The following is an 18,434-nucleotide window of genomic DNA, read 5'->3' as shown; positions in this document are numbered from 1 at the left end:
GATCTAAAGCACATTTCCCTGGCTTTAACCAATTGGTAATTATAACTATAAGTGCAGTTATAACTACCAACTGATAGTTATGCACTAACCTGAAAACAAAACAGAACAAAATCTGCTATCTAGATGTCACCAAAAGGGAAGCTTATCAAAGAAAAAGCAGATGGGGCAGTTTTTTTTTTGAAGTACACTACAAGTCAGGATCAATAACAATTAACAATGAGGGAAACAGTATATAGGGCTGGATTCCTCATACTGTCACATGCTGTACAATTCCAACGAAGAAAATGGCAAGCATATGTATATATCATCACTCTTCATGTAAGCTGAGCAGAAAACCTAAGCGTGCAAGCATTTCACATTCCACTTTGTCTGACCAAAATGTCTATGAAGCTAAAATGAGAGTTAACAATGAAACTCAGGTGATTTTCTTAAAGATACAACCTAAATCAGTATATGAAGTAGGCAAGAACAATAAAGGATAAAATACTGCAGAGTGCAATAATCCATGCTGGATATAACTCAGCTACCATGGCATTTCTACTTCACTGTAGAAAACCAAGGACCATTTGTTTTGTAGTCACCCTATGCGACTTAACTATTGTATGTGTAAATACACCAAATCTCTGCTGTAATAAAATGTATGAGAAACAAATTCTCCACTGAAGACGTAATGTACCCTTCAGAACAGCACTTAAACTATAAATATATCTTTAATCAAATCATTTTAAAAATAAATGAACCAAGTATAAAAGCATGAGAAATGTCTTCCCTGTCTCCCAAGGCTTCACTGTCCCTGTGTTACAGCATTATCATTTTCCCAGACTTACCCTTTTTTGTCCTGAAACACCGCACAGAAAGATCCCAAGGCTCAGATTTTGCCCTCATCTTAGTACATCTATTAGCATTTAAAGTTCTGGTAGCACTAAACACTGAAGGTTTTCCAACTATTACCAGCATCCACACATGCATTAGCACAGCTAATGTTCACTTGCAGATGTATTCTTGTATATTCTGATCTGTTGTGCTACACATACTCAGTATACCCACTAACATCAAAATGGTTGGATATACTGAGCACAACCAGCATGACTGAGAAACTCTGCTGAAGGCAGAGTGGGTTTCTCAGATTCCTGCAACATCTGCCATATGGAACATGCATTGCTCTTGTTCCATTCAGGAAGATCCTGAAATACAAACATTCTAAAATCAATGGGAAACCTGAAAAATGTTATAAGGCACCATCTTTGAAAAGCCAGTTAACAGTGTAAACTGTGACTCTGTACTACAAGCTGTCAGTAACAATCCAGCATTACCCTTTGCCTGTAACTTACCTGATACACAGAAAGGCAGATAAATGCCTCTGAGATGGTGAGTAGTATCCCAAGCTGAAAGAGAATTCTACCTGAAGACCCAAGTCAGTTAGGCTATTTAATATCTGACCAACTCCTCTACCATCATCAGAAAGTATAAAGTGTAAACTCTAATTGCATGTATAGCAAAGTGGATGGCTTCCTATCATCTACTCCCTGTGTTGCTCAATTTCCCAAAAGCAAACCTACCAGAGTTTCGCTCTTCAAGGTGCTCACTCTTCTCCATTCATAGGCCACTCAGGGTTGGACTAAGATGTTTCTAACCTCATACGGAGGAGATCAGTCTTCTCTGAGTTCTCACTCTCTACATCTACCCTCTTAATTGAACCCAGATGCTCCACCCCATTTGCTTCACAAGTCAACATACATTTGGCAGCAAACATCCAGCTCCCTACATAGGACCCACCACTATGAAGCATGCAAGGGACATCTAGCTTCCAGCAGTGATATCAAAATGATTACAGTCATTTCTAATGAATTATCACAGATTTACTCTGTAAAATGGAAAACAAATTTGGACTAGCTTAGATCCATCTCAAAGGTTTTAGCTCAACTCAAAAGAGAAAATATCAAAGGCACCCAAGTGCCTGTCATCACAATTTTCATTATAAGGCATTCAAATCTTGTGTTGCAGAACAGAAAAGGTTATGCAGACATTTAAAACATAATTTCCTCACTGAAAAAACACTGAAGTACTAAATAAATACACATTCTTCGTTCAAGCTAGGCTGCTATCAGGACCAGCTTCTAAAACAGACTTAACTGCCTTTGCTTCCTTAACTGCACTGCTTCCAGTTTTATTTCAATGACCTTTTACAGGTTTTATATATGTATATATAAAAGTTATGGACATCCAGGTAAGTCTGTTCTGCTTCCACCATTCTTAGTAAAACACAGCTCCCCATTTCTCACCATCACTTGACAGAGATCTGATCACAGCAGATAAAAACGAAGGAATCAGAATCACAGAATCACAGAATCACCCGGGTTGGAAGGGACCTCAAGGATCATGTAGTTCCAACCCCCCTGCCTAGCAGGGCCACCAAATGTGGGAAGGAAGAAGGCAGTTGCATTACAGACAGAGTGGCGGGTGCTGGATGTCCGAATGGGAAAAGGCCTCAGAAAAAGATTTCTCAAGTGGTCAAGTGTTACAAAGAAACTTCCCACTAGATGGCTCACAGGCTCCTTGCCACATCACTGAAGGTACAATGATACCTGAGCAACCACAGAAATAAAAACACGTAGTGCAGACATCACCAGAAAATAACGCTCAGATTTTTTTCATGACTGTACAGTCTTCTTCAGTCACGAACACTGAAAGAAACACCACGCTAGAGTTCATACTGCTCATTGCCTTGACCCCTATCAAGTCAAGGCATGTGTCATTGTTCTTCCTTCACATTCAGTAGAAACAAAAATCATAAATGTCTCAAATACTTCTTGTTCCTGCTGCAGAGTACTTACTAGCAGTAATTTCTGTTTTAGGAACATTATTTCCTTCAACTTTTTCTTTTTTTCCATCTAAAATTTGCCTTCTATATGAAAAGCTGTACCTAAAGCATGTAAAAATAAAGCCAGTGTCCAAAGAGACCTTTACCTAATACTTCGTACTTACATACAAGTGAATTCAAAAGGCTAGAATTATCTGTTTGATAAATGAGTATGCATGCTTCACCTATTCACCTATCCAAAATCAAAAGTACTTTGAGAAAGCAGCAGCAAGAGATTATTTAAACTTGGTCAGTGCTATAGATGCACACATATTATTCCTATAGAAACGATTCTCCTCTCTTTAAACCGCACTTGCAAGAGTACACATTCATTAGCAAGGGTGGATTACAACATGAAGAAACAGAATTCTTGTGAATGCAGGGTGCAAACTGGGCTTTCACGCCTCTTCCTAAAATATGTTTTTATCTGGCATCAGTAAAATAGAAGATCAGCAGTGCTTCATTAAAAAACACACGTGAACCAAGTCAATTACTTCATTATTTGACTACACTAATTGATGTGGTTTACTGCTATTGAAGCATGGCACTCAAGTGCATAGATGAAATGTTAAAAGCTGATAGCAGCTTCATTATTACAATCATTAGCAACGTGTAAGCACAAGACACATATTCATAATGCACTTGTTTCTTAACTTACCATTTCTACAAAAATATAAAAGCATCCAAACAGCTACAATTTTTTTTCATTATCGTGTCACCACTGCGCATCATGACTATCAAAATTATTAGAGTACACATCCCATTTAGATGTAAAGTACTGCCTCCATTAAGAAACTCATTAGGAAATTAAATTACGGAAAGCTTTATCAAATTAATTAACTGTGTATTTTGTAGGTCATCAGATAACTTTTCCACTTTGTCATTCAAAGACCTAATATTCTTAAAATGGGATGCTGTAATTAGCGTGTCACTGATAGAAATAGCTCCCCACACCACAGACATTCTAATACATGATGATCTTTGTACTGCAGGTGCAGAACTTTAATTCTCAATTACGGTTTGTGTTAAGATCTTGTTGACATTCTATACTGAAGGACACAAATCAAAAGGGTCATCAACAGCTAGAAACTTCAGCTAGAAACAACTCTTGCCAATTTACACACTAAACCACTTGATACATTCCCCTTCCTTCCCTTCCACTTGCTCTCTCCCACTGCACCAAAAAAGGCCAAAACTATTTTTTTCAGGCTTTTTAATGAACTCAAATTAAGTATTTTAGAATACTTAACCTTGTTTATACTGGTATTGAAAGTGAATAAAAATGAAAATACTGATAATTTTACTAATAATGGGTAAAATCAATGGAATGCTTTTAAGATGCAGTTTTACAAGCTTTCCAGTTTCCATAACTTAAACTGAAATACATAAAGTATTTATACATAAAGTATAAAGTATATTTAACACATTTTGTCTTAATAAGAAGACAATAAATTCTATCTCGAGAATGTATTCCTCAGAAGCCTACTTAAAACAATTTGTACTATGAATCCACATATGAAAAGATAGCATATGAATGTGCAAGACAAAGACCTCATGTCATCATCATATTCATGCGATTTAGAGAGTTAAATGTTCAGGCAGACTTTTCTTATGAAGGTATGTTAGCATTGCAGCTTCAAGCACATTTAATCACTGTTGAAACACTTGCCAAAAGGATTTCTCCTCCAAGTCATTTTACTAGGGTAAATTCAATTTCTAACAAATCTAAATTCACAGGAATCTAAATTCCTCTCCATTCAGCACATTCAGAAAGTCAAGGCAGGCCATTTAAATATCTTTTAATTAAAAGCTCAGATAAATGCTAAACAAACTAATTTCTAGAAAGATGACCCGCAGAAATGTGTTCTTTGAAGCCACAAGAAAAATCTCCTAAGGTTATCTGCCTGCTCCTAAGATTACCTTCATCACAACAAACCTCCTGATGTTGAGGCAGCTGTACTACTGCCATGCTGCAGTATCTACTACTACAGCTTTGTTACACCGTTGTACTACAAATGCAAATTTGTAAGTAGGATCTTGATTTGATCGGAGGAAATCTGATAACATAAAGGAAACAGTATGTAGTACAAACTGCAGAAACAGCAAACAGTAGCAGATTTTCCAGCTTCGTGAGTGAAGAGAGTAGGAGAAAGGAAAGTGTATCTGCTGCGTGGTTGGAAGACGGTCAAAGAAAAATCTAGGTATAGAATCATAATCTAAATTCCTATCTTATTATTTTTTACTTTTTCAAATGAGATCCAATTAAAGAAATAATACGTAATATGATGGAGAATGCAGAAGTGATCAAAATGAGATAGATGCAGAAAAAAACTTATTGTGCCTATATATGGGATGGGTCAGGGAAGAAGAAACTACATCATTAAACACAAAACACTATCAAGAAACTGTAGATTCCCTAGTGAATTACAGATGCTATTACTGTAGTCTAGAATCTATCTAACATACTAAAGGTATTTAAGAAGAATGAAGAGTCATTAAAAACAACTACAGCCCTTTTGGCCTGAAGTACAGCATGGCACACACAGCCTCATCTCATTTCAGAATGAAAACACTTGAAGATAGAAATGAGTTGCATTTGTAAGAAAGGAAATTGGTTGATCAAAACATATCAAGCCAAACAACAGGAATTGTTATATAAGAGAAGTGGAAAATTCTGATCACTAGAATGACGTAAATGAAATGGAACTTTTTAGGTTGGAAGCATTGCTCAGCATCTTAGGACCAATAAGAAGATGTGCAAGAAAATGAAAGTTGTTCAAATGGAGAAAAACAACAGCAAAGGAAGAGGAATCAATCACTGTGATCAAAATGTACTGTAACAACTAAGGAAGAATTACTCATAAAACAATCAGGTTAGAAAATAAATTTCTAACAATCACATCATGTTAGACTGTGACATTATGGGATGATCAGTAGATCATCCTAGGGGTAGTGCAACTCCTTTCACACCAGTGGAGAATCTCCAAACAATGGTTCAGGAAATTCACTGCACCCAGCACAGAATTATCTACTTGAAAGCATACCTGGGTTAAAACATCTAAAAAGCACTTGATAAAAAGAGAAGATCAAGGAATAACACATTTCTTTCACCAGACACAATTTGCCCTTACCAATAAGAAATGAAAACTCTGTTAAACATTTTCTTCTCAATACATGTAATGCAAATAGTAACTAAAATTAAAACTGGGTACTATAGAAACAGTTTCTGAAGCACCACAGCATTTTGGTCACTACAGGCTAGCGGAGATGTCTGCAAAAAAAACCAAACCATCAGGATTTCAGGTAATGCAGAAATAAGTGTTTCCAGAAAATAACAAAGGGAGATGCCTTGAGAAAAAAAGAAAAATATTCATTACTGCATTTGTTATTTTAAAGTAAAATTTCAGAATGCCCTAAATCTACTTTTAAGTATTTTGCCCAGATGTAAGAACTTTGAAAATGAATCAGTTGAACTCTCTAGACCAGAAAAAAACAGTATAACCACGTCTCCACTTGTTTGCTATTGGTTGTCAACGGCAGTCTTTCCGTTATCTCAGTATCTCTTCCTTCTGTCAAAACTCCAAAAGTCAAAGCAGTATTTTCTAACTGCATCACTTTCAGGGATACACGAAATTCAGTCCTGTGGTCTCTGCTGCTTAAGGTGCAGAGCACAGTCCATGACAAAGCCTTTAGTCTCCATCGTCCCTTGAGCTCATCAAAAATTAAATCTGGAACACATGCTCTGTGCAATTCTTCTGCCTCTCAAACAAAGAAACAAAACAAGCTGAAGTATTTCCAGTTAACAATTTCATTTATTTATTTCTTTAAATCAGCGTTTCTTCTCCCTGATTTTAGAGATTTCCTAGTATTTTTTAGAAGCTTGAATGACATCTTGAGTGCAAAGACAAACTGACACTCAAAGATTGCTTGCTGTATGCTTTTTCTCTTTTTGTGTAATGCTTTATAATATAATCATCAATTTAAATACTTTTTTAAGTAAAGAAATATTTCAAAGTATTTATAAATTTAGATGCACCGGGCTGTGTTGAAGATTTTCAGACAAGATCTTTAGCCAAATTTCCTTTTTCAGGAGAAATGACTCAGGGGATCTGTCAGCTCCTCCAATGTTTGCTGCTGGCTTCTCACTACGAAGAACAAACTATTGTACTTCCAGATTTTCCATGCCTAACTTTTCATTGAGGAACTCTCGACTCCTGCTTGCTCTGTTCAGTGAAAGCTAAAGAATGCTTTCCTTGTGGAGCAACTCTCCTTGCTTCTCCTTTGGCAGAGGATCTACTCTTAAAGGTCATCAATGCATAATGAAACAGAATCACCTGTACATGTCACACATGTATGAAAAGTTTCAAAGTAAAAACCACTGCAGACATAGAGAGTACAAAATAGTCTAGTTATTGCTCTGCATGTCACTTTTAATTTCTGAGATGTCTTCTGACCTCACAGAACAAGTTGCAATCCATCTTTTAAAGTGAAAAGAAGGCAGAACAATTGATTTCATTTGTTGACCACATTTGTACGTATTTTTGATGAGCAGTGCTGGGCAAACAGCAAAAACATGACTGAAATTTACAAGGGATTAGACTTGTGTCTGTCTGTATCACTTTCACACCCATTTTCCATAAGTCTCTAAGCAGATGAAAATAATAGAAACGTGCTGCTGAATATTCAGATTGCATACTTACACAGCTGCACTCTGTTTCTTTCTTCCATTATTGTAGCTCAGGACATTCAGCGCAGCAAACTCAGGAATTTAACACATATACACAATTCTTTAAAATTAATTTGAGCAGCAATAGGGGAGCAGTAGCCTGCCTTCTTGGGTTATGATGACTTCTACCCCTTAAATCAAATATCTTGGCTAACAGTATTAATATCAAGTATATTTAGAGTTGCTGCAGAGAGATCACTGGCAATAAGAATACCATGCGACTGTAGATAGTGTTGACAGTACCTACCAGAGCAATGAAATTCCACTGTCCCACCATTTAGCTCTCCACCAAGCAGTACCTACTGTCTTACAGCTGTAAAGATGATGTGCTTGTACAAAAGAACTGAAATGATCCTTGCATCTTTCAACCTACGCTTGCAGTCATGTTGCCACTGTTACAGTCTACCTCTAATTTGAGAAAAACAATGCTTTTCTGGAAAAGCACAGCCACACACAATTTCTTCACCCATTACTTCAGGCTGTAAATCCAGAAGAGAAAAATGCAACTGCAATGCAACATATATCTTTATTTAGGCTTTCAGTTGCACTAGAAACTCTAAAAGCAATATCTGTAAGAGAGAGAGCCACCACTGAACAACAGAACTGACAAACATCCCAGCTCAGTAAAAGAACTCTGAAAATCTGTATTGTACTTGCAGTCCCATTAGTAGCAACTTCGAGATATCCTGAGCAAAATTATTCCACGTCAAGAGACGTAACTGATCTGCTATTGAAGCAAATTCGTGTATCTCTACCATTATTGTTATGCAATAATATTTTCCTGTAGATTTTTACTGTATTTCTTTTTAATACTGTTAAAATCATCTGCACCTCTGCAGGATGTACCATGTTTCTGCTTACTCTCTTAAAGAAGCAGTGGGAACACTGGACTACAATTCCTGGTTCATCCTCTGTTATGTTTTAGTGCCAGCCAACACTACTCGAGTAGATGACTCAGTGACTAGTATCCTGAAACAAAACAGTTAACAAGCTAATGTGACATTTCCAGCTTGCCCAGGTTAACACAACTACTAAGTTAACCTCTGCTTCATGTTAGTTCATGTTATTTAAGCATTTACAGAAGCTGGACAAAGATTTTGACCCATTTACATATATATATACATATTCAGCTATTCAGAATATAATCTTTCATTTAAGTTTAACCATTTAGCTTATTGCTGAGAATTTCTGCCTGGAAAATGACAAAAAACAAATATATCCCAATGGTGACTCACCCCATCTTAAAAACACCAGGGAACACAAATTAAGTCTTTTATTCTTTAGACATACTTTCTTCACAGAGAAGAACAGAAAAATAGCATTGTCTAGAAGAATAACTCCCACAAAACTCGAGTCAGATGAGATACGTACTATCCTCTGTAAGTGAAAGTCATGATGGAAGAACGTGGAAGAACAATCACTGAATATACTCAGTGCACTTTAAAGGAGAGTGAATATTGTTTGGATTCATCTAGCGCTGATGATTCATTCAGAAAATAAAAATGCTTGCCAATGAAACTCTGAAAGTTAGAACAACAAATACATTCAGAGATACTGTAAGCATTCTGTGGATATTCCAGGGTGAAAAAGAAAAACTGAAGAAAGACAATGAATGCCTTGAAGTAAATTGTTGCCTAAATAATTCATTCAGATCTAGCAGTGACACATTCATTTCTTAGTTGTTGCAATGCTGTGAAAAAATTTACCTTGACCTGAAGAGCTCCAGGTTTGAAACCATGAACTGATTTATGGTTTATATGATATTTCACTTTTATGATTGGCAGAAAGATACCATTTGACAGAAGGATGCCTGTATTTTAAAAGCAGCTGTGGGAAAATGTATGCAAAGGAATAAGCAAAGGAAGTAAGGTTTTTCAAAAGTGAATCTAGAAGCTACATTACAAAAGTTATTACCATTTCATTCTCAGTCTATATGGTGTAAGTTTGATCAAATTAGCACTTTTATCATTAGGCAGATCTTGGATTCTCATCACAGATTTTAAAAAAACCTCAGATAAAATGTCTGAAGTCAGCAATTATTTCTTCTATAGTTCGAGTGGCTGACGAACTTCACCTCACATACCTCAGCAGGTAGCTGGCTACCGTCATCCAATAACAAATTTTCCTCTCTCATTTCTGGCATTCTTCATTACTCATTGAACCCACCTGCTGCTAGGCATATAGCCCAACTGCCTCAGCTTTTTACACAAGTGAAAAGATGTGCTGCCCAGCTCTCAGACATACGGTCTGATTTTGGGGTGGTCCTGTTTGAAGCCAGGAGTTGGACTCGGTGATACTTTTGAGTCCCTTATTCTATTCTATTATTCCATGATTATTACAAAACATGCTTTAGCATTAAGACAAATTCTGCTTACTATTCTTATCACCGCTATACAGTAACTCCTACTTTTTGTGCTGAGAAACGAGAGCTCTAACTAGTGAATATTTAGGTACAGTGTACATTCCACCATTGGAAAGCATACTGGAAGATAATATCACTTCTTGAAGAGGATGCAGACTAATTGTGGGAAAAACAAAGCAATTCATGACAGTAACAAAGACGGTAACAAAGACCCTTAAGTAGCTTTCTGCTAAATACTTAACTAGTTTCCAGCTGCTCAAAAAGTCTGACTTCTAAAGTCAGGTCATAAGTAAAACACATACCCACTGCAATTCAGTTACAAGATTCCAGGTGAAATTTTAGTCTCCTTAGTGCTAAAGACTGCTTTTCACAGAGTTCCAATCCTAAAACACGAGTTTCAGGTTTCAGAAAGAAATTCTGACAACCATTTATTGAAAAATAACTGGGCAAGCTGATGTGATTTGGAGCATATAGTAGATAGAATCATCAGACTTAGCAGCTGCATCACATGAATCATAGAATCATAGAATCATAGAATCACTAAGGTTGGAAAAGACCTAGAAGATCACCCAGTCCAACCGTTCACCTATTCCCAATAGCTCCTACTAAACCATGTCCCTCAACGCAACATCCAGTCTTTCCTTGAACACCCCCAGGGTCGGTGATTCCACCACCTCCCTGGGCAGTCCATTCCAGTGCCTGACCACCCTTTCTGAAAAGTAATACTTCCTCATGTCCAGCCTGAATTTCCCCTGGCGTAGCTTGAAACCATTCCCCCTGGTCCTATCACTAATGACACGAGAGAAGAGGCCGACCCCCAGCTCACTACAACCTCCCTTCAGGAAGTTATAGAGAGCAATAAGGTCTCCCCTGAGCCTCCTCTTCTCCAGGCTGAACATTCCCAGCTCCTTCAGCCTCTCCTCATATGGCCTGTGCTCCAGACCCCTCACCAGCTTCGTTGCCCTTCTTTGAACACGCTCCAGGGCCTCAATATCTTTCTTGCAGTGAGGGGCCCAAAACTGGACACAGTACTCGAGGTGCGGCCTGACGAGTGCTGAATATAGGGGAACAATCACCTCTCTGCTCCTGCTTGCAACACTGTTTCTGATGCAAGCCAGGATGCCATTGGCCTTCTTGGCCACCTGGGCACACTGTCGGCTCATGTTCAGCCGAGCATCAATCAATACCCCCAGGTCCATTTCCTCTACGCAGTCCTCCAGCCACACCGCCCCAAGCCTGTAGCGTCGCCTGGGGTTGTTGTGGCCGAAGTGCAGGACCCGGCATTTGGCCTTGTTGAAACTCATCCCATTGGCTCCAGCCCAGCTCTCCAGCCTGTCCAGATCCCTCTGTAGGGCGTCGCTACCCCCAGGCAGATCCACGCTTCCAGCCAATTTGGTGTCATCTGCGAATTTACTGAGGGTGCACTCGATGCCCTCATCGAGGTCATCTATAAAGATATTGAAGAGGACAGGCCCCAGCACCGACCCCTGCGGAACACCACTCACGACCGGTCGCCAGCTGGATTTGACTCCATTCACCACCACTCTCTGTTCCCGGCCCTCCAGCCAGCTCCTTACCCAGCCAAGAGTGTACCCATCCAAGCCTCTGACTGCCAGCTTCTGCAGGAGAATGCTGTGGGAGACAGTGTCAAAGGCTTTGCTGAAGTCTAGGTAGACCACATCAACAGCCTTTCCCTCATCCACCAGATGGGTCACTAGATCATAGAAGGAGATCAGGTTGGTCAAACAGGACCTGCCCTTCATGAACCCATGCTGGCTAGGCCTGATCCCCCGGTCACCCTGCACATGCCGCATGATCTCCCTCAAGACGATCTGCTCCATAACCTTCCCTGGCACCGAGGTCAGGCTGACAGGCCTGTAGTTCCCCGGATCCTCCTTACGACCTTTCTTATAAATGGGAGTCACATTGGCAAGCCTCCAGTCATCTGGGACCTCACCAGTCAACAAGGAGCGCTGACAGATGATGGAAAGCGGCTCGGCTCTCACCTCCGCCAGTTCCCTCAGCACTCTTGGGTGGATCTCATCTGGCCCCATCGACTTGTGACAGTCCAGCTGGAGCAGTAGGTCTCTGACTGTTTCTTTCAGAATCGCAGGGGGGTTAGTGTGCTCCCCGGCCAAGATTACCAGGTCAGAGAGAGGGGTATCCTGAGGATAACTGGTCTGACTTTTAAAGACAGACGTAAAGAAGGCATTCAGAACCTCCGCCTTTTCCTTATCCTCAGTGGTCACATTCCCAGCCTCATCCAGCAAAGAGTGGATATTCTCCTTTGTCCTCCTCTTACTGTTAATGTATTTATAAAAGAGTTTCTTATTCCTTTTCACACCAGCAGCTAGGTTAAATTCAAGCTGGGCTTTTGCCTTTCTGATTTCACCTCTACACATCCTAACAACTTCCCTGTATTCATTTTGAGTGGCCTGTCCCTCTTTCCACAGGCGGTAGATTCTCTTTTTCTCCCGGAGCCTCAGGAATAGCTCCCTATTCATCCACGCCGGTCTTCTTCCCCGCCGGCTCATTTTGCAGCTCAGGGGGACTGCCTGCTCCTGCGCCCTTAAGACTTCCTTTTTGAAGAGCAACCAGCTCTCTTGGACCCCTTTGCTTGCTAGGACTGAATGCCAGGGGACTCCCCCTATTAGTCCCCTGAACAATTCAAAGTCCGCCCTCCTGAAGTCCAAGGTAGCAGTATTACTATTCCCCCTCCAGGCTCCACCGTGAATCACGAAGTCTATCATTTCATGATCACTCTGTCCAAGACAGCCTCCAACCTCCACATCTCCCACCAAACCTTCCCTGTTTGTGAACAGCAGGTCTAGTGGGGCAGTTCCTCTCGTGGGCTCTCCGACCAGCTGTATCAGGAAGTTGTCCTCTACGCATTCCAGAAACCTCCTAGACTGCTTCCTCTGTGCTGTGCTGTACTCCCAGCATACGTCAGGGAAGTTAAAGTCCCCCATGAGGACAAGGGCAGGCGACTGTGCAGCTCGTGCCAGCTGCTTATAGAATACCTCGTCTGTTTCTTCATCTTGATTTGGGGGTCTATAACAGACGCCCACCAGGGTGCCTGTCTTGTCAGCCCTTCCTCTGATCTTTACCCATAGGGATTCAACATTATCGTCCCCAGTCATAATCTCAGTAGCGTAAAAGCATTCCCTAACATAGAGAGCTACACCTCCACCCCGCCTTCCTTGCCTATCTTTCCTGAAGAGTTTATAGCCATCCATTGCAGCACTCCAATCGTGGGAGCAATCCCACCACGTTTCCGTTATGGCTACTAGGTCATAGTTTGCCTGCTGCACAATGGCTTCCAACTCTTCTTGTTTGTTGCCCATGCTGCGTGCATTAGTGTAGACGCACCTCAGCTGAGCCCCTCGCCTCTCACCTAATCCCACTACCACTTCCCCAGGCTGCTCTCTAGCAGGCCTGGCTTTATCCCCCTCCCCCTTCCTATCTAGTTTAAAGCCCTCTCTACAAGTCCCGCCAGCTCCTGGGCAAGTATCCGTCTCCCTTTTGGAGACAAGCAATTCCCATCAGTAGACCTCAGGCCAGATGCCGAGTAGACCACCCCATGATCAAAGAATCCAAAATTTTTACGCTTGCACCAGCCTCTCAGCCATGCATTTATAAGATGGCTTTTCCTGGTCATCTCAGCGTTCATCCCTGTCACCAAGGGAATGCTGGCAAACACTGCTTGTATGCCCGCTCCATCAACTAACTTCCCCAGTCTCCTAAAATCATTTTTTATAATCCTCAGGCTTCTAACAGGGATCTCATCACTGCCGGCCTGAACTATCAATAGAGGATAATAATCAGAGGGGCGGATAAGGCTGGGGAGTTTTCTAGAAATATCCCTGACCCGGGCCGCAGGAAGGCAGCATACCTCCCTACGGGTAGGGTCAGGACGACATATTGGACCCTCTGTTCCTCTCAGAAGAGAGTCACCTACAACTACCACTCTCCTTTCTTTCTTGGAGGAGGCAGTCTTTAAACGCGGAGCTGACCGCCTCACCTTAGGCAAGCTTGGCGGCAGTGCTCCCACATTATCATCAGTCACCTCTCCCTCTGGCTTCAGGGTTTCATACCTATTACAGAGAGAGATCAGGGGAACCGAGGTAGGTCGAGAACTTGGGGGTTGCCTGCGACGCCGGGATGAGACCAGCTGCCATTCCTCATCTTCTCTCAAGCTGTCTCTCCCTGTTTGACTACAATGAGAGAGAGGGTCCATTGTTCTCTCCGTCTGGGTAGTGCAATCTCTGCGCCTTTCTCGCAGAGAGTCACTCCACCAGTCAATCTCTCGCTCGCACTCTCTGATGGTCCGCAGTCTACCTACCTCCTCCCTAAGCTCCACCACCAGGTTGAGCAGCTCATCCAGCTGCTCACACCGCACACAAGTGGCATCCTTCCCATCCTCCCCCGGCAGCAGCAGGCTGAGGCACTCCCGGCAGCCAGAGACCTGAACCGCCACATTATTAAGCAGACCCTCTGTCTGGGTTGCCACAGTCTTCGCATGGGAAGCACGTTTCCTGGTGAGGACCATGACTGAAGGGGGGGTGTCAGTGTAAACAGGAGAGCCAGTCACCTGAGAAAAAGACAAGAGCACCCACCCTTGCTGACACAAGACACAGCCTCTGCTCCTCACTGCTGCCTTAATGAATGGGCAATGAAGTGCTAGTGGCCCTCACACACTGACTACCTCCACCCTAGGTGGCCAGAGCACCTTTCCACACCTTCTGGCTTGTGTTATGTGGGCGGGAACCGGTTCCCGCCCTCCCTGGTCTATTTTTATCCACACAACAAATGGGTCAAGGTCAAGCCCCAGAGATAAAGAGAGCACCACCCCCGCCGAGTCAAGATCCCGCCCACAAGCTGCTAGATCCCCGCTAGCAGCGCGGCACCACTGCTAGCTTCAAACTAGCCCTAAAAAGAGCTTTTTTTGGTCAGACTTTTAGTTGAGATCCCTTGCCCAGCGCAGTCTTACCTGCTCTGACGCACGTCACCGCAGCAAAATGAAGTGCATAAGTTGCTGAAAAGAAATTTCCAGAGACCATACTAACTTCTTACTGATCCAAAGCTATCTTAACAAAACACAAAGAACACGCCCTCACAAAGCCCACAGTTGTGTAAAAGAGTACTTGGGAAAATGTACGTGGATTCAAACCTTCTAATTCTTGTAAGTGACCGCCACAGAGAGTATCTCAACCTACATTAGTGAATCCGACGCTAGGAGCACAAATACCTCATCATGTAAACATACCACACAAGTCTGAGAATCTCTGAGGAGAAACTGTTCAGAAGAATTCAAATAGCCACAATTGTTATAAGCTTTACACTCTCAAACAGAAATGTATTTGTATCCTTCTAAACGCTTCTAATACTTCTAGCATGGAACAATCTTTCTTTTACCAGCTTACAAATCTGATCTTAGTTTTGGTTTAGATCAGCAGGATTGCAATCAGCAGCAGAACTTACTAAGTCTTATGTTCTTTAAAAACTGTAACGCAGTGAGGTAGAAGACTGACAGAAAGCATTACTGCAATGCAAATACAAATAACATCTGATTTCAAAAGCAGGCACACATTTTCAACAGTAGCAAACAGGGCTGTAATCCACTTCCCCTCTGCAAGCTTGAAAAATAGGTAATATTTAATAAATCATGGCTGTGCACCTTCTCACATTCCTATTCACTGCATGACTACCTAAAATACAGCACCACTATTAGTCTTATTTAAAACTGTTAGCTACTGTCTTAGGGCCTACAGAAACAATATCGACTCCATTTTATGAGCATGTCTTGTTTTTTTTCTTTACAGTGGAATATTTTCTGGTAATTCCTTGCAGTCACTTTTACCTTGCATTACTTATACCATGGCCCCTGGGTTAACATACAGATAATAAAGTGTTCTGATAATTAATAAACTAAAACACTTACATATCTTCAAGTTAAATTGCACACATCACATTTTTATAGCAATCTTTTAATAATGCCTAGGGAGAAAACATTTACACGAGTGAAGACCTCGTTGCAACAAAACAAAAAACTAAAAAGTAGAAATTCTTACCCTAAAAAACTCTTTAGTGGAGCCAGAATCTAATGTCCCATATGCAATTTCTGTTTGCTTGGAAAGATCCTCTGCACTTTCAATGGGAGACACCATCCTCTCAACCGTCAGGAAGGCAGCTAAGTTAGCCGTGTAGGATGAGATTATGATGAGGGTAAAGAACCACCACACACCTCCAACAATGCGCCCAGACAGGGATCTAATAACAAGTATGAAATGGATTTGTAAAGTGAAATGAAAGTCCTAAAAAGGAACGCATGTTATCAGTTTTATGCAAATGATGCATTATGCTACTGGGAGGCATTTCAAGTTACTCTGCAGTGCAGTTGTACATGCTAATAGCACGGGGTGACCATCGCACACTCCACTACATCGCCCGGACCCTGCTGGAATCAGAACTCCAGAGTCTACTTTAGGGAGAATTTAGAGATCCGCTTCTTCAGTGTTCTGAGTGCCCTGAAATGAGACTGCTCATCTCAAATTGCTACATTAACACAAGCTTATCGTTCCCCCCGATGTGAATTTGTGCGACACAAAAAGAATCAAACAAAACCAGTAAAACAGACCTTTCAGATTAATCAGTATGCGCTTAAAAATTAAGTCTCTTCAGACTGCTTGTTTTTGTGAGACATTCAAAGACTGATTTTTTACAAAACAACGGCTTATGCTGCTACAGCCTACCTACACTAAGAAACAAATAGCATTATTTGCAATAAAAACTGGCCCAGGGAATATCCATAAACCAAGAAGTGCACACAACTTTTGAAAGATACAAACATTTAACATGCTGAGGACTAGACGTGACACAGGCAAACTGATAATACAGATAAAACAGCAAAGAAAGTGTATTTTTTAAACAATGGTAAACTGATGTTTCTAACTGTAGCAGGCTGGCTCTTATGGATCTTTGTTTTGCATCTCCTGCTCAAGAAGAAAGAAGAAAAGAGAACTCAAGAAAATATACAGAACAGTATAGTGAACACAACTAGAGGAATTCACCAGCTTTCAGTACTAAAACGTTGATAGGATTATTGATACTGCCCTCATTGTCAAACTTATTTCTTAACAAGCTTTTAAAGTTCGAAATTACTTACTACTTTGTTTCCAAACAAGACATTAAAGGAAGGAAGTAGAACAGAATCTTTGGAGATGTACTTAGTTATTTGGCAGAAATGTGCATAGAGTTGAAAGCCTAGTGTCAGGCACTGCAGTAGGTTAGGTATGTCATGTTGTGTCTCCTCTATCTATTAAGTAAACAAATCACACATCACTCACCTGGCCTGCAGTATTGTGAATGAGATGTCAAATTAACTCTGACAGAATATATACATATATAGGCCTATTTATCTTTCTACATATACTTTTTGAAAGCATTCTTTGATTTTAAACACAACAATCACGTAAAGCTGATTTATTAAACTGGGAAGAAAAATAAATTGAAACTATTCTGGACAAATAATCTGGAAAAGATTTCTGATAACTGAGACATGAAAAATCATAGAATCATTAACGCTGGAAAAAGCCTCAAAAATTATCTTTGCCAACGCTCCACCTACCACAAACTCACTGATCCACTCCAAAACATGAAAATCAAGTTAGATATGGTCCAGTATACATTATTAAAAAGGACCACAGAAAAGAAGTTATTTCATGCTCCTTCTAAAATGAAATATATTCATTTAGATGTTTTCTGTCACTTCTGACATAGAGGTAACCTAAAAACATAATGATTCTAGAACTGAAAGATTAAATTCCATGATAAATATCTATTTGCAGGGTAAAAATCTATGACTGTGTACTTACTGTTTATTTTATCCTATCTTATACTGTACTGATAACATCCACTGTAAAGGATAATTCATCAGATTCAAAAGCCAGGATCTGTCAGCAAAGAACTGTTACTGACCTTGTAAAACAAGGATAAGATCAGTCCAGAAATTATGCTCCCACATTACATTTTTGTAAGTAAAATTTTTAGGGTGGTCGTTTGTATTCAAAATTTTCCCATCTGTCTGTTCCAGTTAAACAAAGCTTTCATTTTTTAATGTGTATTTTTAAAGAATTCTGAATTTGACAATGATGTGGTAGCCTGAACTCACACGTGTGCAAACACCCCATATGTCAGATCAGTAACGTCTAGTCTTAATGTCAGAACAAAAATTATTGAGGTGTATGCAGCCCTTTCATGTTATTACAATAAACAGATATACAAACTAAACACCTTTCTCAAAGCACGTTAGCAATGAAATAAGGTGTTCCTGAACACTTCAGTGGCACTAAATCAGCCATGTCAATCTCCTTATTAACTTCAGATTCATGCATCTTTATGATGGCCACTTACCATATTGTCACATCATCTTTACAACGTTATCAAACTTTGCACAACTGTTAGGCTGTAATAGCCAGGAACATTGA

The 18,434-nt window shown here is 40.5% G+C and overlaps 1 protein-coding gene across 2 annotated transcripts in view; it reads right to left on the bottom strand.

Annotated features, from left to right (window-relative positions):
• The window catches only part of GRIA2 (glutamate ionotropic receptor AMPA type subunit 2), a gene marked incomplete at both ends in the record, with an annotated part of 86,043 nt that overhangs the window by 3,589 nt on the left and 64,020 nt on the right, over nt 1-18,434 (bottom strand). For both annotated transcript variants that reach the window (XM_079535090.1, XM_079535091.1), the window contains one exon: nt 16,020-16,218. In XM_079535090.1, the coding sequence (XP_079391216.1) occupies nt 16,020-16,218 (199 nt within the window). The remainder of the gene's footprint in view (nt 1-16,019; nt 16,219-18,434) is intronic.

Source organism: Tetrao urogallus (genome assembly GCF_951394365.1).
Source record: "Tetrao urogallus genome assembly, chromosome: 4".
NCBI lineage: Eukaryota > Metazoa > Chordata > Aves > Galliformes > Phasianidae > Tetrao > Tetrao urogallus.
Note: the sequence above shows the minus strand (reverse complement) of the source record. Positions and strands in the feature narration are given on the sequence as shown.